Genomic DNA, 19,428 nt, shown 5'->3' with positions numbered 1-19,428 from the left:
GATGACTGATCATCTCAGCCTGTGGTGATTATGCTGTCGAGAAGGTTAAATATAACCCTGTTCTACGCCATCACAAGAAGAGATAGTTGAATCTTAATCTATATACAAACAGCTATGCTGTAATATTTTTTTCAAAAGCTGTTTCTTTTTTTGATCTTTAGTCTAGTATATCTTTTCAACAATGAAATAATTCATCTTATAGTCATATATAGCAGTTAATTTTATTATTAATTCTGAACAAATTATATAGTAAAATGTTCAAGACTTCTAGTATTGATAATGCTGAAAATTTACTGGAAATGATTTCAAATTAATGAAAGATAAAGAAAATAAGTTTTTGCAGAACAATCTATTTGAGATTTGAAAAGTTTTGAATTTCTGTGGAGATTTTGAATCAAGCTTATCATGTTTCACCACAAAATAAGACACTTTTTCACGTGATATAACTAGTTCAGTTTAAAGAGCGTCAGTTAAAAAATAAAGCAACTTCATTTTTTATTACATTCAATACTAACTATGTCAGCATATAAGTTTGTTATTTAACAGTTTATGAGTATAAATCAACTTGTCTTAGTTACTGTTTTAACTATTCTGCTGAAAATCAGAAATTAAGTTAGATAATAACTTTCAGACTATATAACTAATATTTCTCATATGCAAGTCTAAATAATTATATTAACTGATTGTATAAATGAATATATTGCTGATTTAAAAAACAATAAATGATAACTATCTTTTAAAAAAAATTGCTCTTGTACAGTGAATTCTAATTCATGAGATAAATATAATTTTTTCTCTTAACTCTTTCACTGTATAAAGTTTATAAAGATTTTTAGCTTAATTTAATAAATGTTATTCATTGTTAACTTAAACTGAATCACTGAATCACCTTCTCACATGATATAAAACTCTATTTAGTAAATCTAAACTGACGGCTGGCTCCACAGTAAAGGCTAGTTAATAGTCCTGGACAAAAACAAAAGTCTTGTCTAGACACATGCACTATATGGCTGAAATATTAAAAGAAACATATCTAACTATATCAGCTGGCAGCGCCCTAGAGGGGAAAAGAAAGAAAGAAAGAAAAAAAGAAAAGAAGAAAAAAACAAAGAGCGCACCGGGAATTACTCAATAAAAATTGTATAAAAGATGGTGTTGCCTATCTGTGGATGCTGAATCGGTTAACTTATGAGTAGTTATACAAGCTACTATTTTAATTGGTGCTTATTGCATTAGACTAATATATCACATGAGTAAGCGATCCAGTTAACGTTAAGTAGGTTGATGAAATATTATGCCAACTACGAATAGCGAGCTATAGTTAGCCTAAACATTTATTGAGTTAAGCTGTTTGATTAAGGCTTAAGGTTCCTCTAGTTATCTAAAGTCTTAGTTATATATAGACCTGCGTGTTCTTAGAACATCCTTAGAAGACCGGGATTTCTGTTAACATCATTTGAATTTAGTGTATTTTGAAGAAGCCCTTTTGGTAACGAAGTCCACACTCCGTTCCCCTCACGAAGCAACGGATAAAGTATGTTCATACCTCCTCAGCTAGGGAGCTAACTATTAGTTAACCTGGACTAATTAAGTTGAAACTAATGAGATAGCAACTTAGTTGGAAGCGGAATCTCGTGACCAGCCACACTGCGCCCAATTTTACCCCAGGTTGTTTCGCCCTCGAACTGGCGGAGGTGAGCGGCAGTGGAAATGATTACTCTGTTATGAGGTGGCATTCGTTTATTCAGTCATTCAAGTCATTCAAGTCATTCAGCCCATTCAGTCATTCATTCATGCATGCATGCATTGATTGCCTTTAATTCCTTTCTGTATTCGCCGTTTATACCGAAATCTGGCTCTCCGACATTCTCCTCCCCTCAACCTTCCCCCCCCCAACTCTGGCGGCGTCCGAGGTTGAGTTGTTAACTAACTCTTACTGTGTGAGGACCCGTCCATTTTGCCTGTGTATTCATGGCGATGTCCACGGGCTCGGCTCGCGTCCATAAGCGGGCTTACCAGGTACGAACCTTCGACACCGGGTTCCATCTCCCGGTTCTGTCCTTCCATCATGCCCCCCATCACTCCACCTCCCCCACAATTTCTCACAACCTCCCTGAGCCTCCCTCAGCTTCCCAGAGCATTACCTTTCTCTTTGTTCCTTCCCTACTCTTTACCTCTACCCGTTTTCGTCAATAATACCTTGATAGGTCACGTTTCGAGGAACATTTTTAATCCATTTGTAGGCTTGTATCCCGTGTCGTGAACGCAGAGTGCGTTGTGATTTGGGATCTGTCGACTCTCCCCATGAGGGCCCATGTGGAAGATGTCGTCGGGAACGCAAATTCTGCCATTTCTCTGCTACCAGGGGGAAGAAGAAGGCAGTCGCCACAGCAGCCACAACGACGACAGCCGCTGCAGGAACCTCTCGACAATCTACCCAGCAGCCAGAAGAGGGTTGCTTGCCACCAGGGGAGCGAGCACCCATTTTCGATAGTCCAATCAACAGCCCCCATGGTAGCAAAGTCAATGATTTCCATCAAACTTCCCATTCTCTTACATCCCGTAGTGAGATTGGTAGTCAGATAAAGGCACCTCCAGATATCTTACAGCAGATGTCATCCAGTGATTCTCGACCGCAAGCAAGCTCGTCAGGTGGTGAGAAAGCGGTAGCTACCCTGCTCCGGGATGCTGCCTACACATCCCACGACGCTCTCAACCTGCTGTGGGAAGCGGGGAGGCATAGCGAAAGAGAACGAGCAATCACTACACCCGGCACTACAGCATCTGCTCGGCCCTCCACCTCGACGAGTGGTCCTGGCGGGCCATCGGTTGCAACAAGTAACCACAGTTCCGGCGCAGGTGATCCCCGCCAGCCGTGGTCGAACCTTCGCTTCGTCCGCACTGGTCTTTTCACGGCAGAGGAGGCGATGGAACTTGTGAACTATTTCCATGCTTACCTTGCTCCGTTTACTCCTATTTCATCCTCTCCTTTCCAAGATCCTTCCACGCATCTAGTTTTGCTGGAAGAGGAACCCATTCTTGCTGTCACAATTCTGATGCTTGCCTCTCGATACATGAAGTTCTCGGGGCCTGGTTCAATTTCTAGGTCTTATATGATCCATGAACGCCTGTGGCAGCATCTACAAGGCATGATTTCTCGCATGATATTTGGACAGGAGCAGTTCGCCGGAGCCACAAATGATAATGGTGCTTCCACGGAATTTTTGGGACAAACTTCTGAATTTGCTCTTTCTGGTTCGAATTTCGGAAGGCTACGTACTTTGGGAACCTGTGAAGCTTTGCTTCTGCTCTCTGAGTGGCATCCCCGCTCCCTTAATGTTCCCGCTGGCGACGATGGAGACAGCATTGTAGTCAAGGATGATGTCCGGCGGACACGGGCAAGTAGAGCAGGGATTGGGGCCCGGATTAGAATTGATTGGCTTGATCCGGTTTGGAGATCGGACCGAATGTGCTGGTCTATGCTCGGGAATGCGTTGGCTTTAGCGGTCGAACTTGGAATTTTTGATGAATATGACAATACAACAATAGGAGCTCGGGAGTCCCGTCGGGATATATGGAACAATCCGTCCTCCAGCCAACGTGCATATCGTGTGCAGCACCTGCTTTGGGTTTATCTCACTCAGACCTCAGGACGACTAGGTAAGATATTTGCCTCGATTGATCGACTCAACGTGACCAAATTGCTTATGTCGATGCGCAGGCTGGAAAAATTTGACGTCGGTTTCAGTAACTCCCCATGAAGCAAATGGGAAACATGGAGATACCATCAGATGTTGGATTGGAGTTGCCTCCCTCATGAAACGAGGTAACGAGCTCTTGTTTACGTCAAGGGAGAGGACCAAGGAGATTGTCCGGAGTGGTGAATATCTTGGGATTCTTCGCGTGCTCAACCCTTTGCTCAGAGAATGGCAGATAGAGTTCGATAGGGCAAAGTGTGAGTTTGATTCCCTTAATAGCGAGTATTCGCTGATATAGATTATCAGTCTGACCTCACCGTGTGTCCAGTATCCAAACCGATGAGAGCAATTCTCTCGATAGAATATGGATATGTTCGAGTCTACATCAACAGTGTAGCTCTCCAAGCAATGGTTGAGCAGCATGAGCGAAGCGCTGGTGATGGAACAGGCATGCGGGTTTCATCGGTACTTAACACCTACGACGGAAATAAAGAATACTATATGGAAGTGGTTTCTGCTGCGAGAGCAATTTTGCAGGTTGTCGTGAAAGACCTTGTACCCGGTGGCCACTTAAGACATGTCCCGATACGAACATATTCAAGAATATTGGCAGGAGCTATGTTTTGTCTGAAGGTATGTGTGTTAAACAACGTGTGATCTACCTGTACGTGCCTTTTTCTGAAACTAAGCTCGGTTGGCTCAGGCTTTTGCCCTTGGGAACAAGGATGAGGAAACAGTGGTCTCGTTAGTACTAGTCGAGCGTACTGCAGAGGCGCTCTGCACATGCGTAGTCGATGACGTCCATTTAAGCAACCGTTTTGGTGAACTCCTCACGGCCTTAGCATCCAGTCTTCGGAACCGTGTAATGCGAGCCACGGTGAATGATTCCTCCCAAAACGGAAATATTACACCTAGTAACTTGCCATCGCAACGCCATCACTTCCAGAATGGAGCAACACCAGACATGCCTACGACCGGCGCGAACAGCAACCCATATGACCAAGCCGTTGAATGTACGGGAGTGGATCCAATGGTGACATCTAAAGTAGAGTATAGTATGCACTGCTCTTCAAGCATATCTGCAACAACGAGCGAACCACCTGGTTATCTGCATACTCACCCGCCTAATGGAGTTGTTGATCATGGCTTTTTTCACCACGACCCGCTAATGAGTTTCGCCGGCCTAGGTACTAATCAGCTGGGCTGGTCCGGCGGACAGGACTTCTTTGACATGCTGGGCCCTTTGTTGGATGTACAATATGAACAATATCGCTAATCACCAGCGTCTAGATTGAAACCAAGCAACTGGGCATTGCTGAGCAAGAGAGTTGAATAATTACGGTGCTTGGGGCCGTGACACTTTTGGTGACTTGACTAGTTCTTCCTGGCGACGGATGTGTACGCTACAACTATTGTAAGTTGAGGGTATTTATGACCTCCCGTTGAACGACTCGCATATTTAACTAACGAGTTATCTAGGAAGCCTTTCTCTTTTACCCTTTCCTGTGGCCAAACACGAAGCTTTAAATATATATATATATATATATATAATTATTCTTAGACATGACACTTCCTAGCTGGTAAAGCAATTAATATACTCACCATGAAGAAAAAGGAACCTCAAGAATAGTAAGAAGTATAATGTTTTAGATTTAATCAGTTATATATTATAATTTTTTTAAAAAATAATAATAAACTAATTATTGATTAATTATAATATAATTATTAATTAAATATATTTTATATAAATTTATATATTAAAATATTATTACTTTATAATTAAAATAAAAATATAGAAATTAAAATATATTTTTTAATTATTTTTTTATAAATTAAAAATAATTATATAAAATAATAATAATTAATTAAAATTAAATAATATATTTTTATTTAATAAATATTAAATTTAACTAAATAAAAATTCTTATTTATTTTTATATATTAATAAATAATAAGTTTTAAATTAATATTTAAAATATTGTAATTATTTAAAAAAAATTTATTTGATTTAAATAATTCAATTTATTTATAATTAATATTATATAAACTTTATTTAAATATTATTATTTGGAATTTTGAATATAATAATATAAATTTTTTTTAATAATTTATAAATATAAAAAATATAAAAATATAAATAATATTAATAAATAAATATTATATTTATAAAGTTAAGTTTATATTAGACTTGATACTGAGACTAGATTTATCTTTATCACATGATCATATAAGCTGTTATAATCTAAGCAGACTCTAACATCTCTTTTTTCTCATCAATCTTAGTATTTTTATTATATAACAATTAGCAACATAGAGAGTTTCCTTCTTATATAGCTCACATTCACTCTTTAATATAATACTAAGATTTTCTTCTACCTTTTCACTCTGATTTTAGTAGAAAACTTAAATATTTCAGTTGAATTAGATTCTGCTGTTGAGAGTCTGATAATATATTAGATCAACTGTTGAAGACAACAGTACTGTCAAAGAAAATAGTTCAATCTGACATCAGATGATCACTGCAAACTCTAATTTTCTTAAAAGAGATCAAAAAAACTACTGATATATTTTAATAAGACTCACTGATCAATCATACATTTTAATTAAGAAATTTAGAGAGACAATTCACTCAAACAGTGATCATATTTATAATGAGTTAGTAATAATATTTGATAATATCTTTGCCAACAAAAAAACATTGAGAAATACAATCATATGTCTGAGAATGAAATGAAATAATACTACTAATTAGACTGCTATCAAACAAAGTCAGATTGATGAACTAATTGCTGAAAATGGTGAACTTAGTTACATTCTAACTTACATTACAGTCAGCAATTAAGCAGTAAGTCAAGATGTCATTCTCTTTGAAATTGCTAGAAGATCTGTTAAGATTGATGACTTAAAACATCTCAATAATAACAAAAAGCTGAAATTTAAACATTGACTCTTTCAAATGAAGAACAAGTTCTAAGAGAACATCAATCACTACTCTACTGAATACATGAAAATTATGTACATTGAGAACTGAATGAATGAAAACACAGCATATCTTATTGTATCTCATATGAAAGAGAATTACTCTGAGTAATATCAGACTGTAGAGGAGATATTTGAACATTTCAAGTCGATATATGAGAATGCTAACAAGCTACAAAATATCAAGAATAATTATTATAAGCTAATTATGTATAATAAAAATAATTATTATAAATTTGTCACAAAATTCTTATATATGATAAATGAGATTAAGATTGTCAAGAAGAACTATAAGACAGACTTCAATGATAAGTTGTCTTTTAATCTTTAGAGAATAATAGCAGTAGTCAATGTAATCACTGATATATCTGATGAGTTTCAGAAGATCTGTGCTCAGACAGCTTATATTCTTCAGACAATCAATGTCACTCAAAAGTCAAAGAGTTTGTAAAGAAATGAATTTAATATTCTTAAGTAAAACATCTAATAAATTTTTAATAGTCAAACTCTTTCTGATATCTCTACTACAAAATCCTCTATTATTAAGAAAACTGTGAGCATTTGCTTAAACATTCAGTGCTACTACTATAAGAAGAAAGATTATATTGTGAGAAACTGTTCTGTAAAATAGAATTTTCAATAGTTAATCACTAAGCTCATAAAAAACGATACTTCTGAGTCTTCAACAGATTTGAGAAAAGAGTGAGTCTGAGAGAAGATTTCATTTAAAATAGTTTAACAGTCTATAAGAGATTTAATATGAAGAACTTGATCAGAGAAAAAAGCTTTAATATATTAATCAAGTTAGTTTATAATGAAATTTCTACTTCTACAAATTCTCTTGTTGATACTGAAGTGAATGATGTGAATTTTATTAATATTCAATATATTATAGAATTGATGAGATTTTTCAATAAAAAGTTTTCAGAACTCTCATTCAAATACTGTATAAAGAGATATAATAATGTTTCTGATAAGATAATAGATTATATATTAACTTTAAATCTTTGAATAAATAATTGAATATTTCAGAATATTCTTCTGCTGATAATAAATTTAAATTAGTACTATGTTATTCTGAAATAAAAGTGATTGATAGCACAGAATATATAACTTAATGTTAAAAATTAACATTTGATTTAACTGAGTGAATAGTTTATCTCTGAATAGATAACAGAGCTGATGTTAAAGATAGTACTCTGATCAATACTGAAGCACTTTGGCTCTAAGTCTAAGCATTATATGAATATAAAATGAAGAAAGATCAAACTGAACAAGAAGATTAGATAGAAGTATCAGACTCAGCTTTGCAGATTAAAAGAGATCAGCTTAGTTGTAATATTTAAGACAAGATAGAAACTGACTTAATAGGAGACAGCATCACAGATGATGAATATGAACTTCATTAAAACTGCTTCTTTTCATAATTATATGAAGAACAAGAACTTGATAGTCTTTATAATCATTATATATAAAATTGATAAATAGCGTGAGATGAAGTGAAGTTTAGTGAGAGCTGAGAATGAGTCTGATAAAAGCTGATCAGCAATTTATCAAAATAATTGAAAAATCAGAAGAACTATTTTTCAAAGAAAGTATCAGATGAATTACCTCCTCTACAAAAGAATATTAATTTTAAAATAAAGCTTTAGTCAAATATTGATTTCATCTGAAGCATAGAATATGCATCTCTATATAAGATGAATCTAAAAGAACTAAGATAATAAAGATCTATCTCAAAGTCAATCTTGTAAAGAGCTTCATCATCTCAAGTTCAATCTTTTTTATCATTTCAATTTTAATTGTTTATAATGAGAAGAAGTTATAATTCTGTGTCAACTTTTGCAAGCTGAATGCCATAATTAAATAAGATTAGTATTTCTTACCTCTAATAGATGAGCTGATGAATTGACTCAATAGAGCAAAATACTTTACAAAGCTAAACATTCAGCAGAGGTTTTATTGCATCTGAATAAACTCTGAGTCTGAAAATCTGATTATCTTTAGAACTTGCTACAAAATCTATAAATATTAGATAATTCTTTTTGATCATGCAAACACTTCTACCTACTTTCAATGATTTGTTAATAGTATTTTCTTTGACTATCTGAACAAGTTTATGATAGCATTCATAAATGATCTTCTAATCTATAGCAAGAATCTGAAAGAGTACAAGTAGCAGATAAATTCAGTACTAGATTAATTAAAGATAGCTGATTTGCAAGTCAGTATTTAGAAATATAAGTTTACAGTTCAGAGAACAAAATATCTAGAGTTCATTATCAGTACAGAAGAGATTGAGATAGACTTAGAGAAAACAGCTATTATTGTAAGATGACAGATTCTATCACAGTTAAAGAAGTTCAGTCATTTCTAGAATTTGATAATTTTTACTGATGATTTATAAGAAACTATAGTCAAATTATAAAATCATTGTATCAGTTAATGAAGAAAACTATCTCATTTATGTGAATATCAGAATGTAAATCAGTCTTTAAAAAATTGAAGAGATAGCTGATGAAGACTTCAACACTATATTATTATGACTCTGAGCAGAAGACTCATATTGAGACTGATATATCTGATGTGGTAATAAATAAGATACTAAGTCAAAAATTTAAAAATGATCTTTGACACTCAGTAGTTTTTTATTCAAAGTCAATGAATAACACAGAGCTTAATTATAAAGTTCATGATAAGAAAATGTGAGGATACTAAGGTGGATGAACTAAGTGTCAAAAGAAAATATGAGAAGCTCTTTAACTAAGATCATAATAGAGTAGATATATAGGTATTGTGAGTATTATAGAGAGAAAAAAATAGTGATGAATAAAATATATATGTAGAATTGAATTGTAGTTAATCACTGAATCTATTAAAAGAACTTTAAAGATTCAGAGTGTTCACATATATAAATAAGTAGCAATAAATTTTATTTCTAATCTTTCATAAAATGAGGAATTAGCAATGTAGTGATCTGAATCTTCATGAAGTGCTGATTCTATTCTTCAGAAAATACTGATGCTAAAAACTAATTTTTGAGAAGTGCTAATTTATGTTGATTCTGAATATTGAATTTTGAAATAATGTTGATTCTCTAGAAGGTATTGATTCTAAAGTACTTTGATAAATAGTATGAAGATAAGTGCTTTAGTAAGTGAGTGTGAGAACCTAGAGAATCTAATTCTAAAGTGCCTTGATAAGCAGTATAATAAGCAGTGTGAGGACAAGAAGCTAGTATAGAGAGTCTTAGCATCATAGTTGACTCCTCTTTCATAGGCACTGACCTCAGCAGCTTTGAAAGGTAGTTGATATTGAATATAGAGGTGTGAGTGTGAAGTGTTTATTGATATAGAAAATAACACTTATAGTGCTTATTCAGTGATGTTGAGAGACTGATTGTGTAAGATGATTATCATAAGAGTATTTATTACTATAAGAATAAAGAAGAAGATATTTTTTACTCTTTAAACTTTTCTTTTTTTACAACTTCATAATTAGAATCATTATATATTCTTTGCAGATACTGCTATCTCTAATCTTGAAGCTTTTCTCATTTCTTTCTTGTCTCTGTCATTATGACAAAATCAATTTCTACACTCTTTGAGTAAACTCTTCTGTTTTTTAGTGCATTTGATATTATCACATGTGTGATGACAGTTTGATAGATCTACTAAGTCATAGCTCATGATTGTTTGATCATATAACTAACTTTATTTTAAAGATATTCTCTGTGAATGATGTTTGCTCAAGCTGAGTAGTTTGTCTGTGGTGTGTGATTATTCTCACTGTGAAAAACACTGTGATTTTTATCATCTTATATATAAGTCATGTATTTAAGTGAGTATAGTATATCTTTAGCTTCTTCACTCATTGTGATAATTGATAATTATTTATCTAACTTGCTATCTCTTCTGAGTTGAATCAGCTGCTTGTTCTATAGAGCTTTCTATTTTTTGTAGAGTAAGTGAGGTTAGTGAAGATCTCACATTATTGAATCAAGTTGCTATATTTGATAGTAGTGTTGACAGCTTTCTCTTATACTGTTGTTCAGTGAAAGCTCATATTGCTGTCTTGATTAATATTGCTCATCATACTTAATATCAGATTAAAACTGCAGATATGCTAATAGTGTTCTCTGAGAATAAGAAGTGAGAGAATGCAAAGAAAAAAGTTGTATGTGAGATGAAGAACTCTGAATTGACTGAGAAGAAGAGTATTGAGTTTGAGAAGAAAAGAATTATTGTTTCTGAGCAGTGTATGATAACTGTGATGATTGTGAATTGTAGAGGGTTAAGCTCTAAGAACTAGAGGCTAGTCCTCCTATATAACAAGGACGAATTGCTTGGAAAGAGAAGAAAAGAATAAGATGAGAACACGAGCTTAAGCAAGCTCGCGTAGCATGATCACGTGCACATGTGCAAACGATGGCTAGGCTGAGTCAGCCAGCCAGAGCGAATCTAGGGGTTCCCCTTACGAATAGAAATTAAATCAGAAGAAACTAGAGATGTGTATCTGAGCTCTTGACTTGTTTCAACAATAGTGAAATGAATTTTTTCTGAAGATTTGATAATTTTTAATGTCTTGCTTACCTTAATAAAATCACATAAAAAAAAAAAACTTATTTGAGAAAAAGTAGTGAAAAAAGTGCATAAATAAGAAAGAATTAGTGCTTAGTATACTTTTCAGAGTGAGTTTAGCAAACTTGTCACTGTGATTTCTATTGTTAAAAAATATCAAATATCTCAGTCTTTTGAATATTTTCAAGAGATTTTTATATATCATCTGAAGATTCATAGTCTTTTCAATGTATACAATATTATTCTTTACTCTGATATTCTTCTTTCTCTAATATCTTCTCAACTTGAAATTCTTTCTCATTATCTACTAGCTTTGATGCTAAAGGTGAAGTAGTGTTATCTTTCATTTTATAAGATTCAAGCAGTTAGATATAAAAGACAGAGTGAATGTTGTACATCAAGTATAAAAGAGAAAGTTTATATATCTATATATTTTATGATTTAATGATTTGAAAAGAGTCAATAAATTTATGATTTGATTTTCTAATGTAGTAGAGTATGTGAAAATTCTTTGCATTGAGAAGTACTCAATCCCTCATATGAAAGCGCTTTGCACTGTGTTTGAAATCATAGTATATCTTTTGTGTAGTCTTGATTTTCTTCAGCTATTTTTGAATCTTTTTCTATATTACTTGTATTTCTTTAACCTGATTAATTGTCTCAATTGAGCTTGAATAGAGTAAATTATTGAAATCAATTCAAAGGGCAGATCTATAGCTGAAAAGTACATAAGCTGAAATATCATTGATTGAGCTCTGTCATAAATTATTATAGATAAACTACACTAAAAATAAATTATCTATTTTAGTCATTCTGTTGAAAATTTATAAAGTATTGAAGATAATACTTCAATACCTGATTCTAATATTCGATTTGACCATATATCTGTGAATAAAAGACTGTGAATAATCTTCTTTTGATCTCAAATAGATAACAGAGAGTTGATCAATATCAACTTATGAAAAGAGCTCCTCTACCTGAAACATAATTTTCAGAGATGTCAAAAATACTATAAGCATGAGTATAAATAATATTTACAAGACCTTCTGCAAAACTATCTTTTGTATATGAAATGTATAGAGTATATTTGATTAAGACATCAACTAGAACAAGAATTGTATCATAGATTTTGTCTAATCAGATGATAATCAGAAGAAACAGTGATGAAGTTCATAGTGATGATTTATTATGAATTAGTTGATATTGATATTGAGTCAAGTTCACTATACTGTTTATGATGATGCACTTTTACCCTCTGACAAGTATCACAAGTATGAATATATTTAGTGATATTTCAAATAAGATCATGTCAATAGTGTCATGGCTTCAGCTAGATGCAGGTGAATTGATATTTGATTGTCAACTAGATAAGCTATCTGAGCAAATACTAAGATGATTTCTAAAAGATGAGTTTAGAGAAGGCTTTGTTTATATAGCTCTTTCTCTCTAATGTCATTGCCATGTGATTATTATATTTATGTGTTATTCATACACATAGTAATTATGAGATTGTTTGCTATTATCTTTAAGGGGCTGAACCCCTAGATTCGCTCTGGCTGGCTGACTCAGCCTAGCCATTGTTTGCACATGCGCACGTGATCATGCTACGCGAGCTTGCTTAAGCTCATGTTCTCATCTCATTCTTTTCTTCCCTTTCCCAAGCAATTCGTCCTTGTTATATAGGAGGACTAGCCTCTAATTCTTAGAGCTTAACCCTATACATTATCTAGGCAATTATTATTTACTAATCATCTTGATCTATATGATAACTGATCATCTCAATCTATAATAATTATACTATCAAGAAGGTTGAATGTAAGTCTGTTCTATACTATCACATTACTCTCTCTTAAAGTCTAGACATGCTCTGATGCTGATAGATTATCATCTGCTTCATCTGTTAGAGAGTTGTCCTTCTCTCAAACCTTCAGCCATTTATTTAATTATTTCAAGAGCTTTGCTTTTGTTGGATTTGCAGTATAGAATTGTCAAATCAGATGTGATGATTTTTTTAGATTTTATGTTGAATATCATATTGAATCTTCATCAAATTCTAGTCATTTTACTCAGTATTGAAGCTTCTCATGAGAGATACAGCTTGTTAAAATATTCTCAACTTCTCACTTATTTTCTCCTTGTATCTTAACTGGTTCTAATACTTAATTTAGCTGTCCTGGTAGAGGGTCATTCATAGTCTTTCATAGCTTATCAGAAGAGACTATTGAGTGAATTTTCATACTATTTGATAGTTTTAGTCTGTAGCTATTGCTTATTCTCTTACTGATCTCAAAGAAGCCTTTATTTTGCTCTATGAGTTTTTTGCTGAAGTGTTAAATTATATAGTTCTTTAGTGACAAGAAGATTTTATCTCATATTTCAAAGTTTGACTTATAGTGATGCTTGTTGACCTGTAATTTCATGGTTTCTTCTGTCTTTTTCACATTGTCTGCTGCTAGCTTTCAGATTTCCATTATTTGAATGACATGCTACCTGGCCTCTTCTCATTTAAGCTTCTCTTCTCTAGATAGTATTTTAAGTAGTGACTTTCAATTAAAGAATATTTGAGATTCATATTCATAAGCTGTTAGAAAAGGTATTATCTCAGTTGATTTATTCATCAGAGCTTCAGTCGTATAGTTCATCATTGACAGCTACTCATTTTAGTTGTCTTGATAGTAATTTACATATGAACAGAGCTTGATTGCTAGGTATTGATTCATAATCTTAATCTGACTATCTATTTGTATGTGATGAGCTGATGAAAGATTCAGCTTAACATCTAATTACCTAATGAACTCACTGCATAAGTCTAAGATAAATTGTGACTCATAGTCTGACACAATTGAATCTGATGCTTCACAATATTCATAGCAGCATTTCAAGAACAGTCTCATTAACTCTTTGACATCTACCTTTCTTGTGCTAAGAATATATATAGACTTCTTACTTAGTTAACAGACAATTATCAATATTGAATCATAGTCATTTTTGTCATAGAGTTATTTATAAAGTTCATTGAAATGTGCTATCAGACTCTGCTAAGAATTGATAGTGACTTCAGCAATTCTGAAGTTTTATTCTGAGAGATCTTCATTCTTCAGCACATTAGACAATTGTTTACATACTGATTAACATTTTTAAATCAGTCATTTCAGTAGTATTTTGTCTTCATTAGCAAGTATAGCTTTATCTTCTCAAGATGTACTGTAGATGACTACTTGTGAATCTATTTTAGAAAATATACTCAGAGAATAGAATCTTTCTCAATTGATATCACTGAATGCTCTTCAAAATACAAAAGTTTATTTATTAGCTTTCAGTGCTGCTCTTTCTATTGTGCTTTCTGACATTCTGATCTCAGTGATTCTGCTTCTCTGTTTCTTGTCTTAACTTCATCAAAAATATGTGTGTCTGCATTTATAGTCTTGACCTCAATAGATTTCTTGATGATCTTTAAGTTCAACCTCTTCAGCTTGAGAAATATTATCTTTGAGTGCTTTTGCTATCTTTCTGAATCTTTGGTCAACTTAATGTGTCTGCTAGTGTATTCTGATATCACAATCAATATTGAATTAGAAAGTAGAATTGAGAGAAAAACTCTACTCCGCATGCTTATTTAGTATTGAAATTCTTAGTTGTCATGATATACGTAAGAGCTCTATAATCAGTCAAGATTTTGAATTTCTCTGTTCTCTGAAGGTCTTTCAGCTTAGCAAATTATTCTGTCAGTGCTATCATAATTGCTAGCATCTTCTTGTCATGAATCTTATAGTTTCTCTCTGCTTTATTCATTGAAGTAGAATAGAAGACAACTGAATATCACTGATTATTCTCATACAACTGAGATAGAATATCAGCTATAGCATTATCTGAGACATTAGTCTTTATCTAAGTCTTTCAATTTATGTCATAATAACAGAGCATATAGACTTTGAACAGAACTCTTTTTATTTAATCAAAAGTGCACTAACAGGTCTCATTTTACTTAAAAGATTGATTTTTCTGAGTGAGCTTAAATAGTGATTTCATATTCTGACTTCAATTCTTAATAAAATATCTATAGAAGTTGCAGAATCTCAAGAAGAATTGAACTTCCTTGACTGTACTAGATACTGTTCATTTTGATATCACTGTAATCTTTTCTGAGTCCACTTTGATCCCTTAATCAGTGATAATAAAACTCAACTACTTTGTCTATTGGATATGAAACTCATATTTTGAGATGCTTGCTTGTAATTCAGTTTCTTATAATCTAGTCAACATCTTTTTGACATGCTTTTTGTGGTCTTTCAAGATTTTGCTGTAAATAAATAGATTATTCACAAAGATAGTTATAAACTGATTTAAATAGTCAAAGAAAATAGTATTCATGAAGTGTTGAAAAATTACTGAGCTATTGCTTATATCAAAGAGCATGACCTTATACTTCTAGATCTCATAACACATTCTAAAGGCAGTAAGATCTTTAATCTTAAAGTGTATATATATTCAATAAAAGCTTTAATGAATGTTTAATTTGGTAAAGAACTTGACTTCATTTAATAATTTCATTAGCTCATTAACTAGTGGAATTGGATATCAATCTTTCTTTGAAATTATATTAAATCAGTGATAGTTTACACAGAACCTCAGCTTGCCTGAAGTATAAACTATAAAAATTAATGAAGTAAATGAAGAAGTCACAGATGAGATAAAAGTCTTTTTCTAAATTGATCTTAAAATGCTGCTTGACTATCTCAAGTTCCTTCAAGCTTATTCTATATAGTGATGCATAGTCAATAGCTTTATTTAGATTAACTTTCTTCTCAATTTCAATCTTAGAGTTCAAATTTTTTCAGAAGAGTGATAACTGATCAGAGACAGTTTTTGAGAAAATATCATAAAATTTCTTATAGTCTGCTGACAGCTATTCATTAATCATCTGTTCATTTTTCAGTTCTGCATCAATAATAATCTTCTTTTTCTCAATAATTCTATCTATCTCACAGAGACTTGAAATAAAAACTTCTGACTTCTTATTTTTTTCATGATAATGAAAGATTACACTCTCAATGAATACTATTCTTTTGTAAAAAGTTAAGCTTTAAAAACTAGAGACTAGTCCTCCTATATAATAAAGACGAATTGCTTGAGAAAGGGAAGAAAAAAATGAGATGAGAACACAAGCTTAAGTGAGCTTGCGTAGTATGATCACATATGTATGTGCAAATAATGATTAGGCTGAATCAGCCAGCCAGAGTGAATCTAGGAGTTCAGCCTCTTATAATACTCCTCTTCTCCCTCTTTGTTGCAGGCTTTTACAACTATTTAAAGTCCTCTTTATATCTAATTTTGCCTGCTAAAAGGCCTCTCAAGTGTTCAAAGTCTTTGCTTCTTATAGAAGACTCATGTTATTTCATATAAGCTCAGCTCAACCTACTTATTTAACAAGGTATTACTTTTTCCTCTGATAGGTTTGTTCATATTAAATTTTCTCAATTTCAAACTCAGGTCCTTCTGAGATCTCTATAGTAGGTGACTATCAGTCAGTTTGTCTCTAACTAGGCAGAGGATCTATCATCACAGCATGTAGAAGCTTTATATTAAAGGCATTGTGAATACTAAGTGAGATATTCAGTTGATAAGTGTGAGATTCTATCTTTTCTAGCAGAGTATATTGATTGTATTTCATGTTCAGCTTCTTGCACAGGTGATTAGTTCTCATATTCTCTAAGCTCAATGAAATCTTATCTCTGAGTTGAAAGCTTGAAGCTAAGTCTCTTTGTCTATTTACATAGTTCTCTTGAGATTGCTGAGCATCTGTCATTTTTACTTGAGCTCACTTCAATACTTCACAGATCTTCCTCATATAATCATCTGCAAACTCAATGAGATTATGTGATGTTTCAACAGAAGATGCATCAGCTATATCAATGAAGGAGACATGAAAAAGATATGTTAAAAAAAATGAGCTCATGCCTGTTGAGACAGTATCTCTATTACTAATGATCAGCTCTGCCAGAGGGAGCTATTCATATCAGTCATCCTGTTGAAAGCTAATATACTTACATAGATAGATTTTCAGAATCTGATTCATTCACTCTGTAGCTCTGTCAGTCTCTGAGTGATAGACTGTGAAGAGTTGTCTCTTAATGTCTAATTTCTCACACATCTGAGTTTAAAACATACTTATGAAAGCTGACTCTCAATCTGACACTACCACTTTAAAGATGTCATATTGAGGGATGATGTTGTGAAGGAACACTCTAGCCACTATCTTCACATCAGGTTTTTTAACTGCTTTTAATATAACCTCTTTGATCAGTTTATCTATTATAATCATGATGTTTGTGTATTCTTTAAAGATCAGTAAGTTCATGATAAAGTCTATGAAAAGCTCCTGCCACATGCATTCAGAAATGAGAAGAGGTTTAAGCAGTCCCTGATATTGATCTTTTCATGTGATGTTTGATCTGCAAAGATGATAGTTTCTCATCATTCTTCTCACATCAGCAGTATAGCCTGGCCAGTAGAACTCATATTTTAGAACTTCTGCCATTTGCTCTTACCCAGGATAGCCAGTAAAAGGTGAGTTATAAGCCTCATGCACTAATCTGATTTGAAGAGGTTCAAAGTCTGGCACCCACTTATGATATTAAAAGAGAAGCTCTATATTCTTGTTTAAAGAGCACTCAGAGACAGAGGTCTTAATGCTGAGTTCAGAAGAAAATCTGAATCTTCTCTCATGAAGAGTCTGCTCCAGACACTGCAGGATATTATCATTATTGTAAGCCTCATTTCACTGAGCTTGAAGAGACATCTCAGGTTCCACACTGGCAGCAGCCACTCTTGATTCCATTCCAGGTGCCAGTATATTAAACTTAAGTAATTGAGCTTGAAGAGACATCTTGAGTTCCACGCTGGCAGCAGCCACTCTTGATTCCATTCCAGATACCAGTATGTTAAGTTTAAGTAGTTGAGCTTGCCTCTGCTTGATCCTCTCATCATCAGCACCCTGTGGCATGTTCTGCTCTCTTTGTGATAGAGTGTCGGGTCCAGTGTTCAACTTCCCTGACCAGTAATCAATTCTGAAGTTGAATTGATAGAGAATATCCATCCAATATAGCTGTCTTTTATTTAGTCTGCATGTAGTCATGAAGTATTCTAGATTCTTATGATCTGTGAGGATCTTGAATTTCTTTACACTTTGTAGCTCAGCATCTTATTTCTTTAAACACTTAATTATCACTAATAACTTCTTATCATGAATCTTATAGTTGCATTCTGCAGGTAAATGCTTGTGAGAGAAGAAGGCACATGAGTGTAGAATGCTCTGCTCATCATATTGTAGCAGCATTTCTTCTGAGATATAATCTGAGAAGTTCATTTTCAATATAGTCTCATAGTCAGAGTTGAATTAAAGTAGAATCAAAGCAGAGATAAACATTGATTTTAGACATTTAAAAGTTTTCTCAGCCTTGCTCATCTACAAAAAAGAAATATTTTTGTATGTAAGAATCATCAGTAGAGTTGTGATCTTTGAGAAATCTCTGATAAATTGTCTATAGAAATTGATAAAGTCTAAAAATTCTTGTATATCTTTAAGAGTAGAAGATATTGCTCATTTCAAAACAGCTTTAATCTTCTCCAAATCTATTCATATACCCTTGTTCACTTCAATGATGAATTCAAGATATTTTATGCTGTTTATCTCAAACTCACTCTTTCTGATATCTACTTGCAGGCCTGCTTTCTGTAGATGTATAAGTATTTTTTGTACATACTTGTGATGCTCCTGTAAGCTTCTTGAGGAAAATATCAAGATGTTATCTAAATAAACTGAGCAGAAGTTATCCAGATATCTATATAATACCCAGTTGATATATTTTTGAAATGTGCTTAAAGTATTGGTCAAATCAAAGGGTGTAATCAGTCACTCAAATAGCTTATATCTGATTCTAAAGACTGTTATCCACTCATTACCTTCTGTGATTTGAATCTTGTGAAAAGCTGCAATAATGTCCAGCTTAGTGAATCATTTAGTCTGTATAATTCACTGTAAAGTCTCATTGATTAATGATAGAGAATATTGATCCTTTCAGATGATTTTGTTAAGAGCTCAATAGTTTACATAGAATCTTAGCCCACATTATACTTCTTCATGAATAGTATGAGGGCGGCTGTAGGGGAGT

General features: G+C 33.1%; 1 protein-coding gene across 1 annotated transcript; it reads left to right on the top strand.

The window, feature by feature from the left end:
- Positions 1-1,977: 1,977 nt before the first annotated feature.
- PAAG_05257 (hypothetical protein) lies at positions 1,978-4,974 on the top strand (the record flags this gene model as incomplete). The annotated part of the gene is made up of 5 exons (XM_015845517.1): positions 1,978-2,154; positions 2,244-3,660; positions 3,722-3,955; positions 4,027-4,331; positions 4,402-4,974. 5 exons carry the CDS (start codon positions 1,978-1,980, stop codon positions 4,972-4,974), a joined length of 2,706 nt encoding a protein of 901 aa, XP_015699743.1.
- Positions 4,975-19,428: the final 14,454 nt, after the last annotated feature.

This window comes from Paracoccidioides lutzii (assembly GCF_000150705.2).
Source record: "Paracoccidioides lutzii Pb01 unplaced genomic scaffold supercont2.13, whole genome shotgun sequence".
NCBI classification, from domain to species: Eukaryota; Fungi; Ascomycota; class Eurotiomycetes; order Onygenales; family Ajellomycetaceae; genus Paracoccidioides; species Paracoccidioides lutzii.
Note: the sequence above shows the minus strand (reverse complement) of the source record. Positions and strands in the feature narration are given on the sequence as shown.